Source organism: Acanthochromis polyacanthus, chromosome 11 (assembly GCF_021347895.1).
Source record: "Acanthochromis polyacanthus isolate Apoly-LR-REF ecotype Palm Island chromosome 11, KAUST_Apoly_ChrSc, whole genome shotgun sequence".
Lineage (NCBI taxonomy): Eukaryota > Metazoa > Chordata > Actinopteri > Pomacentridae > Acanthochromis > Acanthochromis polyacanthus.
Window position 1 is genome coordinate 13448750 of NC_067123.1, and position 15068 is coordinate 13463817.

The 15068-nt window shown below is 40.4% G+C and overlaps 1 protein-coding gene across 1 annotated transcript in view; it reads right to left on the reverse strand.

The window, feature by feature from the left end:
- Positions 1-581: 581 nt before the first annotated feature.
- Positions 582-15068, reverse strand: part of LOC110970619 (zinc fingers and homeoboxes protein 1-like) — a 40629-nt gene continuing 26142 nt past the window's right edge. Inside the window, exons 5-8 of the mRNA XM_022220918.2 lie at positions 8044-9276; positions 6296-6427; positions 5015-5377; positions 582-4371 (exon numbers count right to left, since the gene is read on the reverse strand). Of these exons, the coding sequence (XP_022076610.2) occupies positions 5021-5377; positions 6296-6427; positions 8044-9276 (1722 nt within the window). The 3' untranslated portion in view covers positions 582-4371; positions 5015-5020. The remainder of the gene's footprint in view (positions 4372-5014; positions 5378-6295; positions 6428-8043; positions 9277-15068) is intronic.

The following is a 15068-nucleotide window of genomic DNA, read 5'->3' on the forward strand; positions in this document are numbered from 1 at the left end:
GACAGATGTTGTGTATATTATACTATGAAGTATTTTTGACATACCACAGTATGGAATTTTTTTGGACATACTATCTTATTAAGTTTTGTTTGGACAAACTGTACTGTGACATTTGTCAACAAATTATAATGTAGTATAGTATGTCCAAAATATGTCATAGTTATAATATGTCAAGAAAAACATCATGGTATACACTAGTATGTTTTAAAAAAAGTCATAATATAGCATTTCTAAAAATGTCAAAGTATAAGTATTTTTAAGAAATACCATAGTACCGTATGTGAAAACAAAAACAAAAAACAGATGTTGATAAAATATTGTACATAATAAAAACAACTCAAACTTTAGCATGTTGAAAAATTTTACAATATAGTATGTCAAAAAAATGTCAGAATAAATTGTCATAGTATAGAATGTCACTGTGTAACTGCTGAAATACATGTTGACAAATTATCTTGATATTGTCCGGTACAAAAACATAACATTTTACTTGGACTTTTTTTTTGTTTTGTTTTTTTTGCAGCACACAATATAAAAACTCTGGAAAGTAATTAAAAATGTAAAATAAAATAAACCCAAGCTGTTGTTTCTTTTTAAGTTTTTATTTTTTACTCACAGACATAAAAGATCTCCATGAAAGTCCAGATATAATAAATAAATTAACTATTAAAAATTGTTGGCTATTAAAGCAAATTGAAAGAATGGCAGAAAGACCAAGCTTTGCGAAATTACAGAGCCCGAGGAGACGTGGGAACGTTGCCAATGAAATCATTAAAAACCGAAACCGAGGAGACGATGATTTTTGAGTCCACCCCCGCTCCACCCACTGACTGTTCTTTGATGTTTGCATATCCTAACAGAGTCCTATATGATTTGGAAAACACAGGAAGAGAGAGCAAAGCAACCGAACCCCACCCCCAAAAGTGTTTAGTCCCCCCCCCCGACACGAAAAGATAAAAAGTTCCCGCAGGAACTGCTTGTGGTTTCTTGTCCCTAAATATTGTCTGTAATTCCTTTGAAAAACCTGAAAGATATTGTTTAGTAGTTCACCCGTATTTGAACAAATAAATGCACTAATAACTATGTCGTCTTTTTTTTCTCTCTTTAAAGTGACTCATTTACTTTGGTGGCAAGGACAAATAAAAATAAAAGAAAGAAAATGCCATCTTAAAGACATAATTACTCAGATTTTCATGCACACAGTATTGAATCCTCAAGAAAAAGAAAACTGTCGTAAAGTGTAAATGTCACAATCTTACCGAGTTCGTAGCTTAACTGACTGAGGTAAAGTTGCCTGTTTCCTGAAGTAGAGCACACATGCCTCTGTTTTGTGTAGTTTTTTTTCTTTTGTGGACAAGGACACCAACAGCATTTGGGTTCAAATCCCTTTCAAGTCAATCAACTCTATTAAATCAGCCCATTGTTTGAGAACACTGAGCCAACGGAGGAAGCGTTTTAGGAACAGAAAGGATGACGAAAACTGTAAATCTGTAACCGTCTGAAAAACCACTGAAACAGAGAAGGATGTTTTCTTCTTCCAATTTTAACAGAGTTTAATGTAAAGATTGGTCTTTAAGGGGAAATCCACAAGAACAGAAGATATTAGTGTTTGTGTTTTATGCCGTTTGACAAGTCTGTGGAGATCCTGTCTGCTCACAATGAAATGATATCGCAGAAAAATGATATAATAATTCCAGCTGTATAAGTTTTAAGCCGCCATTCAAAAAACATTTCTGATCAAATAATTTGTTAGACAGTTTTGTATAATGTATAATTTTGTATAAATATTTAAATGCTAGCTGCTGTTTCGCTGTAAACTCCTGTACTGTTTGGTGCTAATGACACAGGAAAAGAGTGTTACTTGCTTCTATCTCTTCATCATTTCATGCATAGCTAATCAAAATGTACGTGAAAAAGTTTACTCGAAAGATGAGTAAAAATTCTTCATCAGACAGAAATTGAGCCTCGTTGATTGTCTTTATTTTACAGGTCAGTGGAAATGAGATTAATATCTCTCTTGATGAAACTGTTTAATTTAGACCTGTCGACTTGTCTAAAAGTAAGAACGCATTCAACAATTGAACAACACAGTTAAATATTGAAAAATATTGCATGTTTTAGTCACATTCAATAGTAGTTACTCGTTGCTCAGGTTGTGGTTTCAAAACTGTTTATTCTGACACAACCTATATCTAATATTATTTTCATTTTCTTTATGAAAATACTGCCAAATTAACTTGGTTTTATCAGATATCATCTTTTTTACTGCCATGTCGTCATAAATGACAGCTAACCTGTGCAGCAACATCTTACAGAAGTAAGTCTTAATTTGGACAAAGTCTTTTCTGTGCAGGGGATCAAGTAGGATATTTTAAAATCTCAGGCTGAGAGGGAAATATTTTAAATTCCCACTGATACAGTTTTGTAAAATAGATCAATCATGTAGTTATAAATTCACCTGCTGCTTCTTGTTCTATAGTGCTTTACTCTCCTATTTTTATTTATTCAGATCTTCATTTGAATAAATAAATCTCTTGAGAGACCAAAAATCTCTTTTACGAGCAAGACATGACCAAAGTAAGCAGCTAAATTGACATTATTAAAGTGCAACACGTACAACATGATAACCAGCTGTGTACATTAATACAATTCTGGGCTGATTACTAGTTTCTATCTGAACAGCAATATTTTGTTGTTTGTACTAATTAAACAAATCAGTCATGGGATTTAGGTACAAATGTGTGTGAAAAGTGCAGGTAAGATCTAAAAGGACATTAAATGAAGCAGCTCAATCAGTAAGAATCCAAATTAAGAGTTTTCGTCCATCTTTCAAGGAAACTGGTTTTCACTTCCATCATACATAACTTCCAAATTTTTACCTGATTTCCTTCCTCTCCATTTTCCATAAACTGTGAAGCTTTGTTTTGGAAATATTCTATAATTCCCAGCTAAGTAGAAGATAATATTCAAATAAGTTATAACAAAGGATTTAGAGCACTTTTAGGAAATAAAGCACAGTTCTGCAGTGACTCCTCTATTCATGAAGTTGCTGTTAAACTGTGTTTCTGTTATAAAGAAGTTTTGATTTCGGAGATACCCATTGATTATAAACATTGTGGATGAAATAATGTAGTTAAACAGCAGTAGAAACTAACCGTAAAAAGGTGTTGGTCATTTTGGAGGATGTAGACAAACAAACTAAACATTAGAAGCTTCAAGAAAGGAGGATTTACTGGCCAAAGAAACTCCAGTTCAGAAATGCCAAATGCATTTGAGAATGAATTAATTCATGTCTTCAAAAAAAACATTAAAATGTTTGTTTATATCAGTCAGGACGTTATTGTTGTTGGATTTTTAACGACTAATTATTGATGCTAGAATCAAAAATTAAATATGAGATTGGCTGTTGTCGAAGTTTTCATTTACTGCTGCTGCACTTTGGTCCACTGTGTCAGGATAATACCTTCTACACTGTGTTTTAATGTGGATTTTCCTTTAACAATTTGGCTCTGCTGGATTCCCATCACATCTCCCATTTTAATTCCATCCTTCAGTGTTTGAGGCTCTTTGGTTCACAGACTGAATTGATGTCATTGAAACTGAATGGAGCCCAACACCTGCAAACATGGAAATTATCACCATTTTCAAAAGAACTCATAATAGCATCATAACAGTATAATGGATTCAGTTTCCATTACATGTTAACGAACAAATCACTTGGAAAAATACAAAAAGTTAAAACGTTGATGTGGAATTCATTCCAGCACTGATTTTTTTGTTTTTGTTTTTTTTCATTTTAAAGAAACTTATAAACAGAATGGCACTAATCTAAGTCGCCTATTCACAAAAATCTGTGGTTTTTAAAAACCTTTAGAACAACGACGTGTTCTCGTTGTTGGGTTTGAGCTGAGGACGTTCCCTTGAGAAAAATGTCTGATGGTTCCTTTATTATTCTTAAAAATGTTCTTTTGCTAACAAGGAACCACAGAAGGCCTCGCCTTTTCTTCCTTTACACAAATGTTGATTTTGTAAGAAAAATTACAAAAAAGCGCAGTCATTCTCACCAAAATAAAAGCCTTGTTGTTGTTTCACGGAGCAGCGCTGGAACTTACGCTCATAGTGTTTGGTAAAAGGCATTTGTTTTCCTGTATGGAAAGTTTGGTCCCCACAGTTCATCAGCAGAACAAACTAAATCCTTGAGTTCAGTGATTCTCAGCTGCATCCCAAGCCAAAGTTCGTTTTCGAAGCACAAACCTTGCCGTTTGATGACACGTTATCTGTCTGAGCTTCTTGCGGGCGTCTTTGGGTCTTGAGTCGCCAACTGAGAAGCACAGCATCTTCCACGTCATTTCCACAGTGGGGGAATCAAATCTGTGGAGGAAAAATACATCAGTTAATCAGCACAGATGCTGACGTCAGCCATGACATCAGCAACTCCAAGGTGACTTCTTCCTCTGTTTAGTGCGCTGCCAAGTAGGGAGTTTGTCATTTCTGTTGGGGTTGTGGACATCGAGTCCTCTAAACAGATCATCGCAAAATGCGACTTAATGCGAAATGCGGAAACCAATATTTGGACCTAATATGTGAAATATGATGTTTTAACAGCATGTGATATCTGTCATTCACAACTAGCTTCCTCATTAATAAGGTTAACTACAACTGAATATGTAAAACAGAAATACGAGTGAGTAAATTAAGATGCTCTCCTGCAGTTCCGTCTGCTGTTTTTCTCTGTTCCTTTAGTCTTAAAGCATTACTAATTATTGTTTTCCTGCATCTGTTTCAAGTTAATCTGTGGCTGTCTTCTAACTTAACCGCTAGCTGTTAGCATAGTCCTAGCCACTGTGAAAGCAGTTAATTTCCTGGTTTGTGTGTTTCTTGAACAGTTTTTATAGTCTCATTTCTGAGACCACAGAGACATTAGGCAGCATCAGACCTGAAGTGGCGCATTTATATGATCAATAAGTGGTCAATGAAAATATTGATAATCGGTCTATCCCTACTACAAACTCACATCTGCTCATGTCTGCTCCTCTGCGTCAGGCTGTGATTGGCTGTCCCCCTCAGATTCCTCCTGAATCGTTTCCTCGTCTTCCTCCTTATCATCCTCCGATGCCTCCTCTCCTTGCTCCTTCACCTCCATCTCCCCTTCGCTGTCTGCATGCTCCGCGTGCTCCGCTGCCACCTCCTCGTCTTCCTCCTCCTCGTCGCTGAAGGGCTCTTTGCCCTCCTCCTCCCTCCTGGTAATCTCGGAGAACCAGTCTCTCACTTGCTCGTAGCTCATGCTTGACTTTGTCACAAGATCGTCCAGGTCTTTCTCGCTCAGGGCTCGATACTTGAGGTAGTAGTCCTTCAGAAATGTCTTACCAGACTTCACCTGCAGAGGGGAGGCCAGAAAAACATCAGGCAAATGAAGGAAAACTAGATATACACGAATTATGTCAATCCTTGTGCATGTTTACTGTGAAATGTTCAAGATTTTGACAAACTATATAAGCAAGTATCTCTTTTTAATATATCTGCCTGTTTCAGCATTGTGAATAATAATCAGTGAGTGAAACTATTAATGTACCACACTGACAAATCACAGTTCAATATATTCCCTGAACCAAAAGAAGAGCTGCAAAGATTAATCACCAACTATCGTGATAATTGGCATTGAGAGATGTTTTATTTTAAAAAAAAAAAGGTCTACATGCAGCTTCTCAAAATGCCAATATATTCTGGTTTCCTTTCTCTGCGACATTAAACTGAGTATCTTTGGGTTGTTATTCGAATGCCTGTTCTCATTATTGAATGGACACACTTCATGGATGAACAAATATTTAGTTTAAACTTGAAATATGGGCCTATCTTTTTCCTGATTTTGACCATCCACTGTATCTTCAGTTGCTGATCAACCGAAAAGTGGTTAAATGATCATGATTTGTCATATTAGCTGCACTTTACAAGACTGACAGCTGTTCAGCTTCCCACCACGAGCCATTAGAAAAAAAATCACAAAAATGAATTTATGTCAAGTAAAGAGAAGTTTGGCATTTCTAACACTCAAAAATCCCATGAAATGTCACCTTAACTTTGTAAAAGACTTAATGTTGATATTCTTTTAGATTTAGTTTTTGTTGCTGTTTTTGTATATTTTCTAACAAAGTCAAGAAAAGATAACTGACCCAACAACCAATCAGCTTATCTTCTTTTCGAAAGAGGTTCAAATAATAGCTTCAAAATAAAGACTAACAACTAACTGATACAAATCTTCAGCAGGAATAAAGGTAAACACACTGCACACACTGACCTTGATGGCACTGGCGCTCCCCTGTGGTGAATGTTTGCAGGGATACGGCCGCCGTGTCCTTCTAGACCAACCACGAAAACGCTTCCTGGACTTCTTCTGGCTCTTTGCTCCGCCGTTCAGTGCCTCCTCCACCTGAAAGCCACCAGATGTTCATGTCAAGTGTTTTAAACAAGTACAAATACTACTGCCACTGCTGAAAATAAAGAAATAACATCACATGGTTTCTCTTCAATCATCACAAAAATAAAAGGTTTCTATATTTACTGTGTGTAGACTTACTTTGACATCAGGGTTTTTACTGTTTACAGGAATTCTCGGCACCCCAAGATTATAAGAATTTCGAATAAAAATGGGAATTACATTTTTTAACCAGTTCTGTTAGTTGAGGTTTCATTTACTCAAACATAATACAGGTTTCTGTCAATCAAATGATCAGAAATAACAAGAAAATGTTGGGATTTCTGTAAATTAAGTAAACACTGACTCTTTGGCTTTGGTTTGTATTTTAGACATCAAGTCATTGAATTTCCTACAGCTCAACCAGGACAAAACTGAGGTTTTAGTTATAGGTCCTGAAGGCCAGAGAGAAACTTTTATCAAAATTGCAAGATTTTAAACTAGCACAATCCATAAAAAACCTGGGTGTGATTTTTGACTCTGAGCTGAACTTTATTCCACGTTAAAAATATAACAAAGATAGGTTTTTACCATCTTAACAACATAGCCAGAGTCCACCCGTTTCTCTCTCAGGCCAGCACGGAGGTGCTAATGCATACGTTGATCTCTTCTCGTTTAGACTTTTGTAATGTCCTGCTCTCTGGTCTTCCCAAAAAGAGCAGTTTAAATCTACAATTACTGCAAAACTCAGCCGCACGTGTCATGACAAGGACCAGAGAGTGGGAACACATTACACAGGTTATAAAGTCGCTGCATTGGCTCTCCGTCCGCTTCCGGATCAATTTTAAGGTTCTTTTACTAGTTTATAAATGTCTTAACGGCCTTGCGCCTTCTTATCGGTCTGATCTCCTTTTAACGTATCGACTCTTGCGGATCCTGAGGTCCTCTGGCAGCGGCCTTTTATCCATACCACAAGTCAGGACAAAAACCCACGGCGAGGCAGCATTTAGCCACGATGGCCCCTGCCTTTGGAACAGCCTGCCAGTGAACCTCAGGACTGCAGAGACTGTTGATGTTTTGAAAAGAAGGTTAAAAACACACCTCTTTAATCAGGCTTTTAACTAACTTTTAAATTCCTTCCTATGCTCTTATCATTACTTGCTTATTATCTTAAGTATTTTTATTCTTTTAACTGTTCATTTTATTTATCTTATACAGCCTTTTTATTTTATACTTTAAAGTTTTAACTCCAGTGTTTCTCCAGGGGGGTCCTCCACACTGAGAGTGTATCCGGTCTACTGCTGGGGGTGCTGTCCATGGGTCCCTTTGGCCCGGCTGGTTGGGGGGCTCCCTACCTCGGTGTGGGGGATCCCCCTGTCTGTCGGGGTCCAGGGGATTGGTTGTGCCGGCGTCCCCGGCGGCCTAGGGCTGGACCCGAATATCTCGTATATCCGAATATTCGTTTGCTACGGCACTATCCGGATATTAATTTTGGTATCCAAATATTCGCCCCCCAAATAAAGTTTGATTGATTCACTGTACCTGGACCAATCATGTGTAGTCACCTGTTAAAGGTCCACGCTGAGCAGAAAAAAACACTGATATGTTAATAGTACAGAAAGCATGTGCACCTTTCCACTCTGGTAGAGGTAGTACCACTTCAGGTTGCTGTTCTTGCAGGCGTAGCGAGTGTCTCCAAACCAGTTGACGATGTACGTCCTTGGCAGGCCGCTCTCCTCGGCCATCTGGTCGTACTCCTCCGATGTTGGCCATTGTGTGCAGACAAAGGCCTTCTTCAGGATGTGGAGCTGCTCTGGCGTCTTCTTCATCACCTTCCTGCAGATTGGTGGGGTGGTCTGTCGCTCCTGAGCCGAAGGAGCGTCAAGCGGCTTTATGTTCTCACTGTCACCTTCCCCATCGCGGTCTCTTAACTGTGTTCCTGAGGGCACTTTCCGCCTTTCAGTGAACCAGGCATCCACCTCGCGTCTTGTCAGCTTCGTTTTGGCCCGCAGCCGGCTCAGCTCCTCGTCTGAGGGCGTGTCCGATTTCTGGAAGCTGGCTTCCAAGATGAGCAGCTGCTCTGGAGTCTTTTCCTTGAATTTCTGTGGCGTGAAGTCTGGGAAGGCGTGGCGGAATTTGACACGTGGGTCGCTAGTGAGCTCGGCTGAACCCGAAGCGGAAGTCGGGGAGGAGTCACTGGCGTCATCGCTGGAGTCAATAACGATGGTGGTGGCGGTGGTGGCGGCGGTGATGTCGCTGTTGTTGCTGTCGATAATACTGCTGCTGCTGCTGTTCCTCCCCCCTCGACCCCCACCAGTTCCTGTCGCTCTGCCGGATGAGGCTTCGTTTAGCAGCAGGCTGTGGTGGTCCTTTGAGTTCCTCTGGTTGTAGCGTGTGTCACTGAACCACTTCTTTATTGCTCGTTTGGAGAGTTTGGTGACCTGCATGAGACGTGATATCTCAGCCTCGGTGGCAAACTGCCTCCGGCTGTAGCTCGCCTTCAGCTCTGCGAGCTGCTCTTTTGACTTCTTTGGTTTGGTTGTTGATGCGTCCAAACCGAGTGATGTGCTGGCCGATGCACCCGACATCTCAGTCTTTGATTCGGACGTTGAGGGTTCTGCAGCTTTGGGCTGGTTGCCGGGGATGCCTGCGACTGTCAGGGTGATGGGAGAAGCGACCGGCACGGTACCGCCATTACCGGCCACCTGAGTGAGGACGAGACCAGGCTGTCCGACGATCTGGCAGGTCTGGAAGATGGACTGCAGGCCGTTAGTGGCTGCAGCGATGTTGGCAGGGATGACGGTAATGGTCTGAGGGACGGTCTGCACGGTCCCATTAAACTTCTTCCTCCTCGCCTCCTCCACCTGGAGAGATGAGCAGCAAACAGAGAATGTTAAAGGGTGACCTCGCTAGTTAGCTTTCTATCACTAGAAAAAGGGAAACATTTGTACTACATAAGTTAACTCAAATCGTCTGTGTAGGTTCTCATTCATCCAGGCAGAGCCGGCTCGCCCAATAGGCAATATAGGCAAATGCTAAGGGCGCCGTGGCCTCCGGGGGGCACCACAAAATTAGGGGGGGAAAAATCCATCCATCCATTTATGCATTTTCTCCTAACCGCTACTTCTTTATACCTTCAATATTATTAAAACTAGTTAATAGTTATTATTAACTCTTAAAATAGAAAGGCTGACATAGAATATCAAATATTTAGTAATGCCTCCCTCCCACAAACCCCCCTCCTCCGCTAGCTGATGGTACCTGCTCGCTCTCTGTGTGGGGGGAGGGGCGGATTTATTGACGTGACCCCAAAGTTTGTAAATATGTCGAAACGACCAAAGCTGTCCGGAGCACAAGGAAGAAAAAAAGAAAAGAAGAGGAGGAAAAAAGGGAGAAAGACAGAGGTAAAGTAAAGATACAGTGATGACGTGAAGCAGCCGTCAGGTGTTCTGCAGTCTACTGTTAAATTGATAACTTGCTTCTGAGCGATTAGCCACAATTGCTAACAACTGCTAATCACTTTCATATTTGTGTATCTAGACTGCATGGAAGGGTCTTTACTATTGTGGATCATTGGTAAAGGTTAAACCTTCTCAGTAGGTTCTACATGAGCCTGACCTACAGTTTATTATTTGTTTTATTTACATCTGGCTCGCTCACGTTTCTCCTGCTTTTAATAGTCATCAAGATGCTAGTCCCTTTAGCCCCTTTATATATCAGCTTTAACCCTAGTTGTTTATTCTGTTACAGTTCATATTGTCTAAAGCACGTTATTTATTTTAAACTTTGTCAGTGTTAAAGTGTACAACAGTGTTAAAGTGTTAAACTGCAGTTTACTGCTTCTTTCAATCTGCTACTCAACATTTCACTGTAACAGCAATAAAGTTGTATCTCATCTAATATGCATATAGTTGAAAAAATAAATTGTATGTTAAACATACATAATTGACAACATGTATCTATTAGGTTTTTCATTTATTTTCCTAGGAATTATCATTTTTAAATAATAGCTGTAACGCTGCTGTTTTCTCTTTAGGTGGACTTTTGAGTTTTGAGATATCTCAGTTCAGCCTCTGCAAATGTTGGGCCATCATCAGGTACAACTTTTTTTATGATTTATTTAACGAGGTAAAAATGATTGAGAACAACAACTCATTTTCAAACAACTTCAGCAGCCTCAAGCCCTCCTTCTGTCCCGTCAACCTCAGAAGAGCCAAGGAACGAAGCAGCCTCACACCCTCCTTCTGTCCCGTCCTCCTCAGAAGAAGAGCCCAGGGATGCAGCAGCCTCACACCCTCCTTCTGTCCCATCCACCTCAGAAGAGCCCAGGGATGCAGCATCAGGAACAAAGGCTGCACCATTGGACCCTACTGACTGGCCAGCTACTCTAACTGATCAGATAAGAAGAGAGTTAGTTCATAGAGGTCCATTTCAAATTCCAAACACCTTCACATTTCCGAAACAAAAGGACGGGCGAAGGTGTCAACATGAATATTTTAATAGATTCTTAGTCAATGGGGAAAAAATTAGGAGAAGCTGGCTTATGTACTCTAAAAAGGATGATAGCTTGCACTGCTTCTGCTGCAAAATGTTTTCAAGAAGAGATCACAAATTGCAAAGGGAAGGACTACGGGTCTGGAAAAATGCAAACCACTTGCTCAAGGTCCATGAGGATAGCCAAGAGCACAATGCTAACATGGCAACATGGAAAGACATGGAGGTCCGTTTAGCAAAAGGGTTGACAGTAGACAGTCAGGAAAGGGCACTTGTTGAGGCTGAGAGAAAAAGGTGGCATGAGGTTTTACAGCGATTGGTGGCAATAATTCAGTCCTTAGCTGAGAGAAACCTGGCTTTGAGGGGGTCCACAGACACATTAAACAAACCAGACAATGGCAATTTCCTAAAAGAGGTGGAGCTAGTGGATGCAGTAATAATCACCACTAGGTCTATATGCCTTTTTTGTACATAGTTTTACATATAGTTGTATAGTTATTTTATTTAGTTTTTGTATATAGTTATTGCACAGTGTAAATGTAGCTTATGTTTAGAGTTATTGTGGGCAAACTGTGGTTATTTAAGTTCTTTGATGTTGATTGTTGTACTTATAATTTATTGCTATTATTATTTATTCACTTATTTACAGGATCTTTATTTTGTCGTAAGGTATTTATATTTTATTTCAGATTTATTTTATAACTTGCTTCTGAGTGATTTATTTGGAATTTGTTAAGCAAATAAATTGGGTGACATCTTGTAAATTAAAGACAATGGTATTCGATTTCTTTTGTAAACATATAAATCGCTGATGGGGGGGCGCCATCTAAAATCTCGCCTAGGGCGCCACATTGGGTAGAGCCGGCTCTGCATCCAGGTCATGGTTATCCAAAGTAGTTTAAATAAATCCACTGGACTTTAAGAAAGTTCCTTGAAGACGTGTCACCTGTCATCCAAGAGGCTTCTTCAGTTCTGGTGGTGGTTGGTGTTGCCTCAGCTTTTAAACCTCTGTGAGGTGTGTCCAGGGCTGTTATTCCAACGACCAATACCAAAACTCATCTGACTACTCAACGATGGTCGTTGTGAGTATTGATGGGGGTCGTTGAAATGCACAGATGTCACTGAGCCCTCGTGTGCTAATGGTGGTCATTAGCATGAGTCTGCTGAGTAGTTCTTTTGGGGAGTTTTGAAAGGACCTGATTGTAAATTGGCGAAAGATGATGTCGCAGACCACCACCCCTGTCCAGAGATGGCTTCTCTACTTTGACATGAATGGCTTCTTTCACTCCTCTCTCAAACCATCTGTCCTCCCTCAGCAGACTCATGCTAATGACCACCATTAGCACACGAGGGCTCAGTGACATCTGTGCATTTCAACGACCCCCATCGATACTCACAACGACCATCGTTGAGTAGTCAGATGAGTTTTGGTATCGGTCGTTGGAATAATAGCCCTGGACACACCTCACAGAGGTTTAAAAGCTGAGGCAACACCAACCACCACCAGAACTGAAGAAGCCTCTTGGAGGAGAGGTGAAACGTCTTCAAGGAACTTTCTTAAAGTCCAGTGGATTTATTTAAACTACTTTGGATTCACTCAAATCCTAATTCTACTTCAAACTGTAGAACCACCTCCACAGAACCCAGCATCATACCTATCCAGCAACAGAAACCTGGAGGGTATAAGGCTCTGGTTGTTGGATAAGAGTCCTTTTTCCTGTTCTCTTCCCTGCACAAAGAAAGACCAATTTCCAAAACAGCAATGAAATTCCTCTTGAATTTTACAGGTAACAAGACTTACAGAAAGGCAAACAAATGAAGACATGCTTCATCTGCAGCAAAATAGGCTTGACTTCTTTACGTAAGTAATTAATTTTGGATTGTGATCACTTAGTGTTTGGAGCATTTAGAGCATTTGGAGCATTATGTTTTGGAATCATTTTCCAACCTTAGCATCCATCCATTTCTGTTATATATGTATATCAGACATGTTTACAACTAAATAAGCTGCTCTGATTGGCTGACTGGCCTTCAAATGGTTGTTTGTATGAACTGTGGATGCAAATTTTAAATATTAACCGAGTCAGCAGCATTCTTAACCACCATGATCTACACTAAATCGGCACATTTGACGTTTGAAGAACAGATAAAGTCAACAACAATTCACATCATATTGAGAACAATTTATGTCTCATTAAAAAAAGCTGCAGGCACAAGATTGCGAAATCTCCAACAAAACTCTACCAACACAATTTCCAAAATTCGAGAGGAGAGCGATGAAAATCAATAAAATCAAGGCACTACTTTTAAAAGGTCACATAATCAATAAAGACACAACTGGAAGTCTATAAAAATTAGTTTTATGGAGTGATCTGACAAACGACTAAGAGTCTGCCAGCATTGGCAGCTCACTCCAAAAAGTCAATAAACAGACGCTGCTCGTTTTTCTTGTGATCTGAGTTTAAAGGGTGACTCTGCACAACTCCACTTCAGTTCAACATTTTTGGATAGTTTATCAAATGTGTTTAAAAATCTATTTAGAATTTTCAAAAGGTGTTAAATAAAATATCTATCTATCTATCTACACACACACACACACACACACATGAATACGGATCTACAAATTGCAAATATTCCTTTGGAACAGAATAAGTTGTTAAGATTCTTTAAGATGATTACTATAATTGTTATTTTGATGTGATTTATCGAGATAAAGTGAAATTATATAATACAATTCTAGATTTGTGACAACCTCCACCTGGACACCAGGTGTTATGTTGTGTCTTTCCAGAGCTCAGTCAGGGTCGTCAGCTGATTGAGCCACACCTGGGATCAAGTGGCTCTGCTACTTAAACCTCCCTCACTACAGTCAAGATCTCTCTCTCTGACAGGAGTTGGTGGTAGCAGGAGCTCCAGCCGCACGGCTGTGAGTGTTTGTTTGCTGTCACCACTGCACATGTGTGGTTGCTTTGCGTGGCAATAAATCTTCCTTTTAGTCACCATATTGATGTTGTCTCCTGGTTTTTTTTATGACTTTTGGAGCCAAGTTGTAACAAATGGGGGCTCGTCCACACATTAAGAGAACCAGTGAAAATGTTGGTTGCTTTGCTGGGTGAATACCATCGTGGGCAGAGGCTGGTAATTTTTTTGTGAATGAAGACAGGTACTGTCTTATGTCTGGAGTGATGCTCTGTGTGGCCTGGCTGTTCAGCATTTTATGGAGGTCTGCACATTCTGGTTGTTGGGAGACAATGTGTGTGGTGAGTGTTTTCTGGAGGTAAAAAGCAGCTCTTGCTAAGTTAAAGCAATTTTGTATATTGACTCAGAGGAAAAGTTTGCCGCCAGGCTGTGATGCTAGTGTTTGTGTCTGAGTTCTGTTGCTTCTGTAGTGGCACAGCGATGGTAAGTCGCTGAGGTTTCATCCCTGTTAGGCTTCACAGTGAATTCCCATGGAGTCTGTTGAGGGGTCGATAGTGTGGTGTGAACGTGGTTTGCAGCAGTTGTCTTGGGAGCACGTCTGAGGCTGCAGGTGGAGTCGCCGATCCTCGGTTGCTTCACCGGGCCTGCGGGAGTTAGTGCATAAATACCCACTAGTAGCACCTGAACACTAAAAGGGGAGTCCAGTTAGATTCTGAGGCAGATAGAGGGACGGAGCCACGGTGACCAGTCAGCTGTTTTAGCTGCAGAGGTTTAACTGTGAGAGAGCAATAGGTTAATCAGCTTTGTATCAGTTTGTTTAGTTGGTCTGTTTGAGGCATGACTTCTTTTGAGGCTAGTTTAAACTCCTGTGATGCTGCTGCTGAGTGAAGCTGCTCTGAGCAGCTCGACTTTGAGCAGCGTGAGAGGTTGCTGTTGTTGCAGGTTGAACTTAAAAGATTATAGCTGGATGAGCGCGTGTAAGCCTGAGTTCTGCTGGGATCGTGGGCCAGACTGCTGGGGGTTCGTCTGGTCCTACACATTCATTTGCAGTGCCCACCAATCTACATTTGGTCCCTCAGTTTTGTGAGCATGATCCTGACACGTTCTTTTCTTTGTTTGAGCAAGTGGCTGAGACCAGAGGCTGGCCTGAGGCTGACAGGACGTTACTCCTGTAGTGTGTTCTAACTGGTAAGGCTCAGGAGGTGTATTTTGCTCTGTGTAGCAGACAGTAAGGTCTATGCTT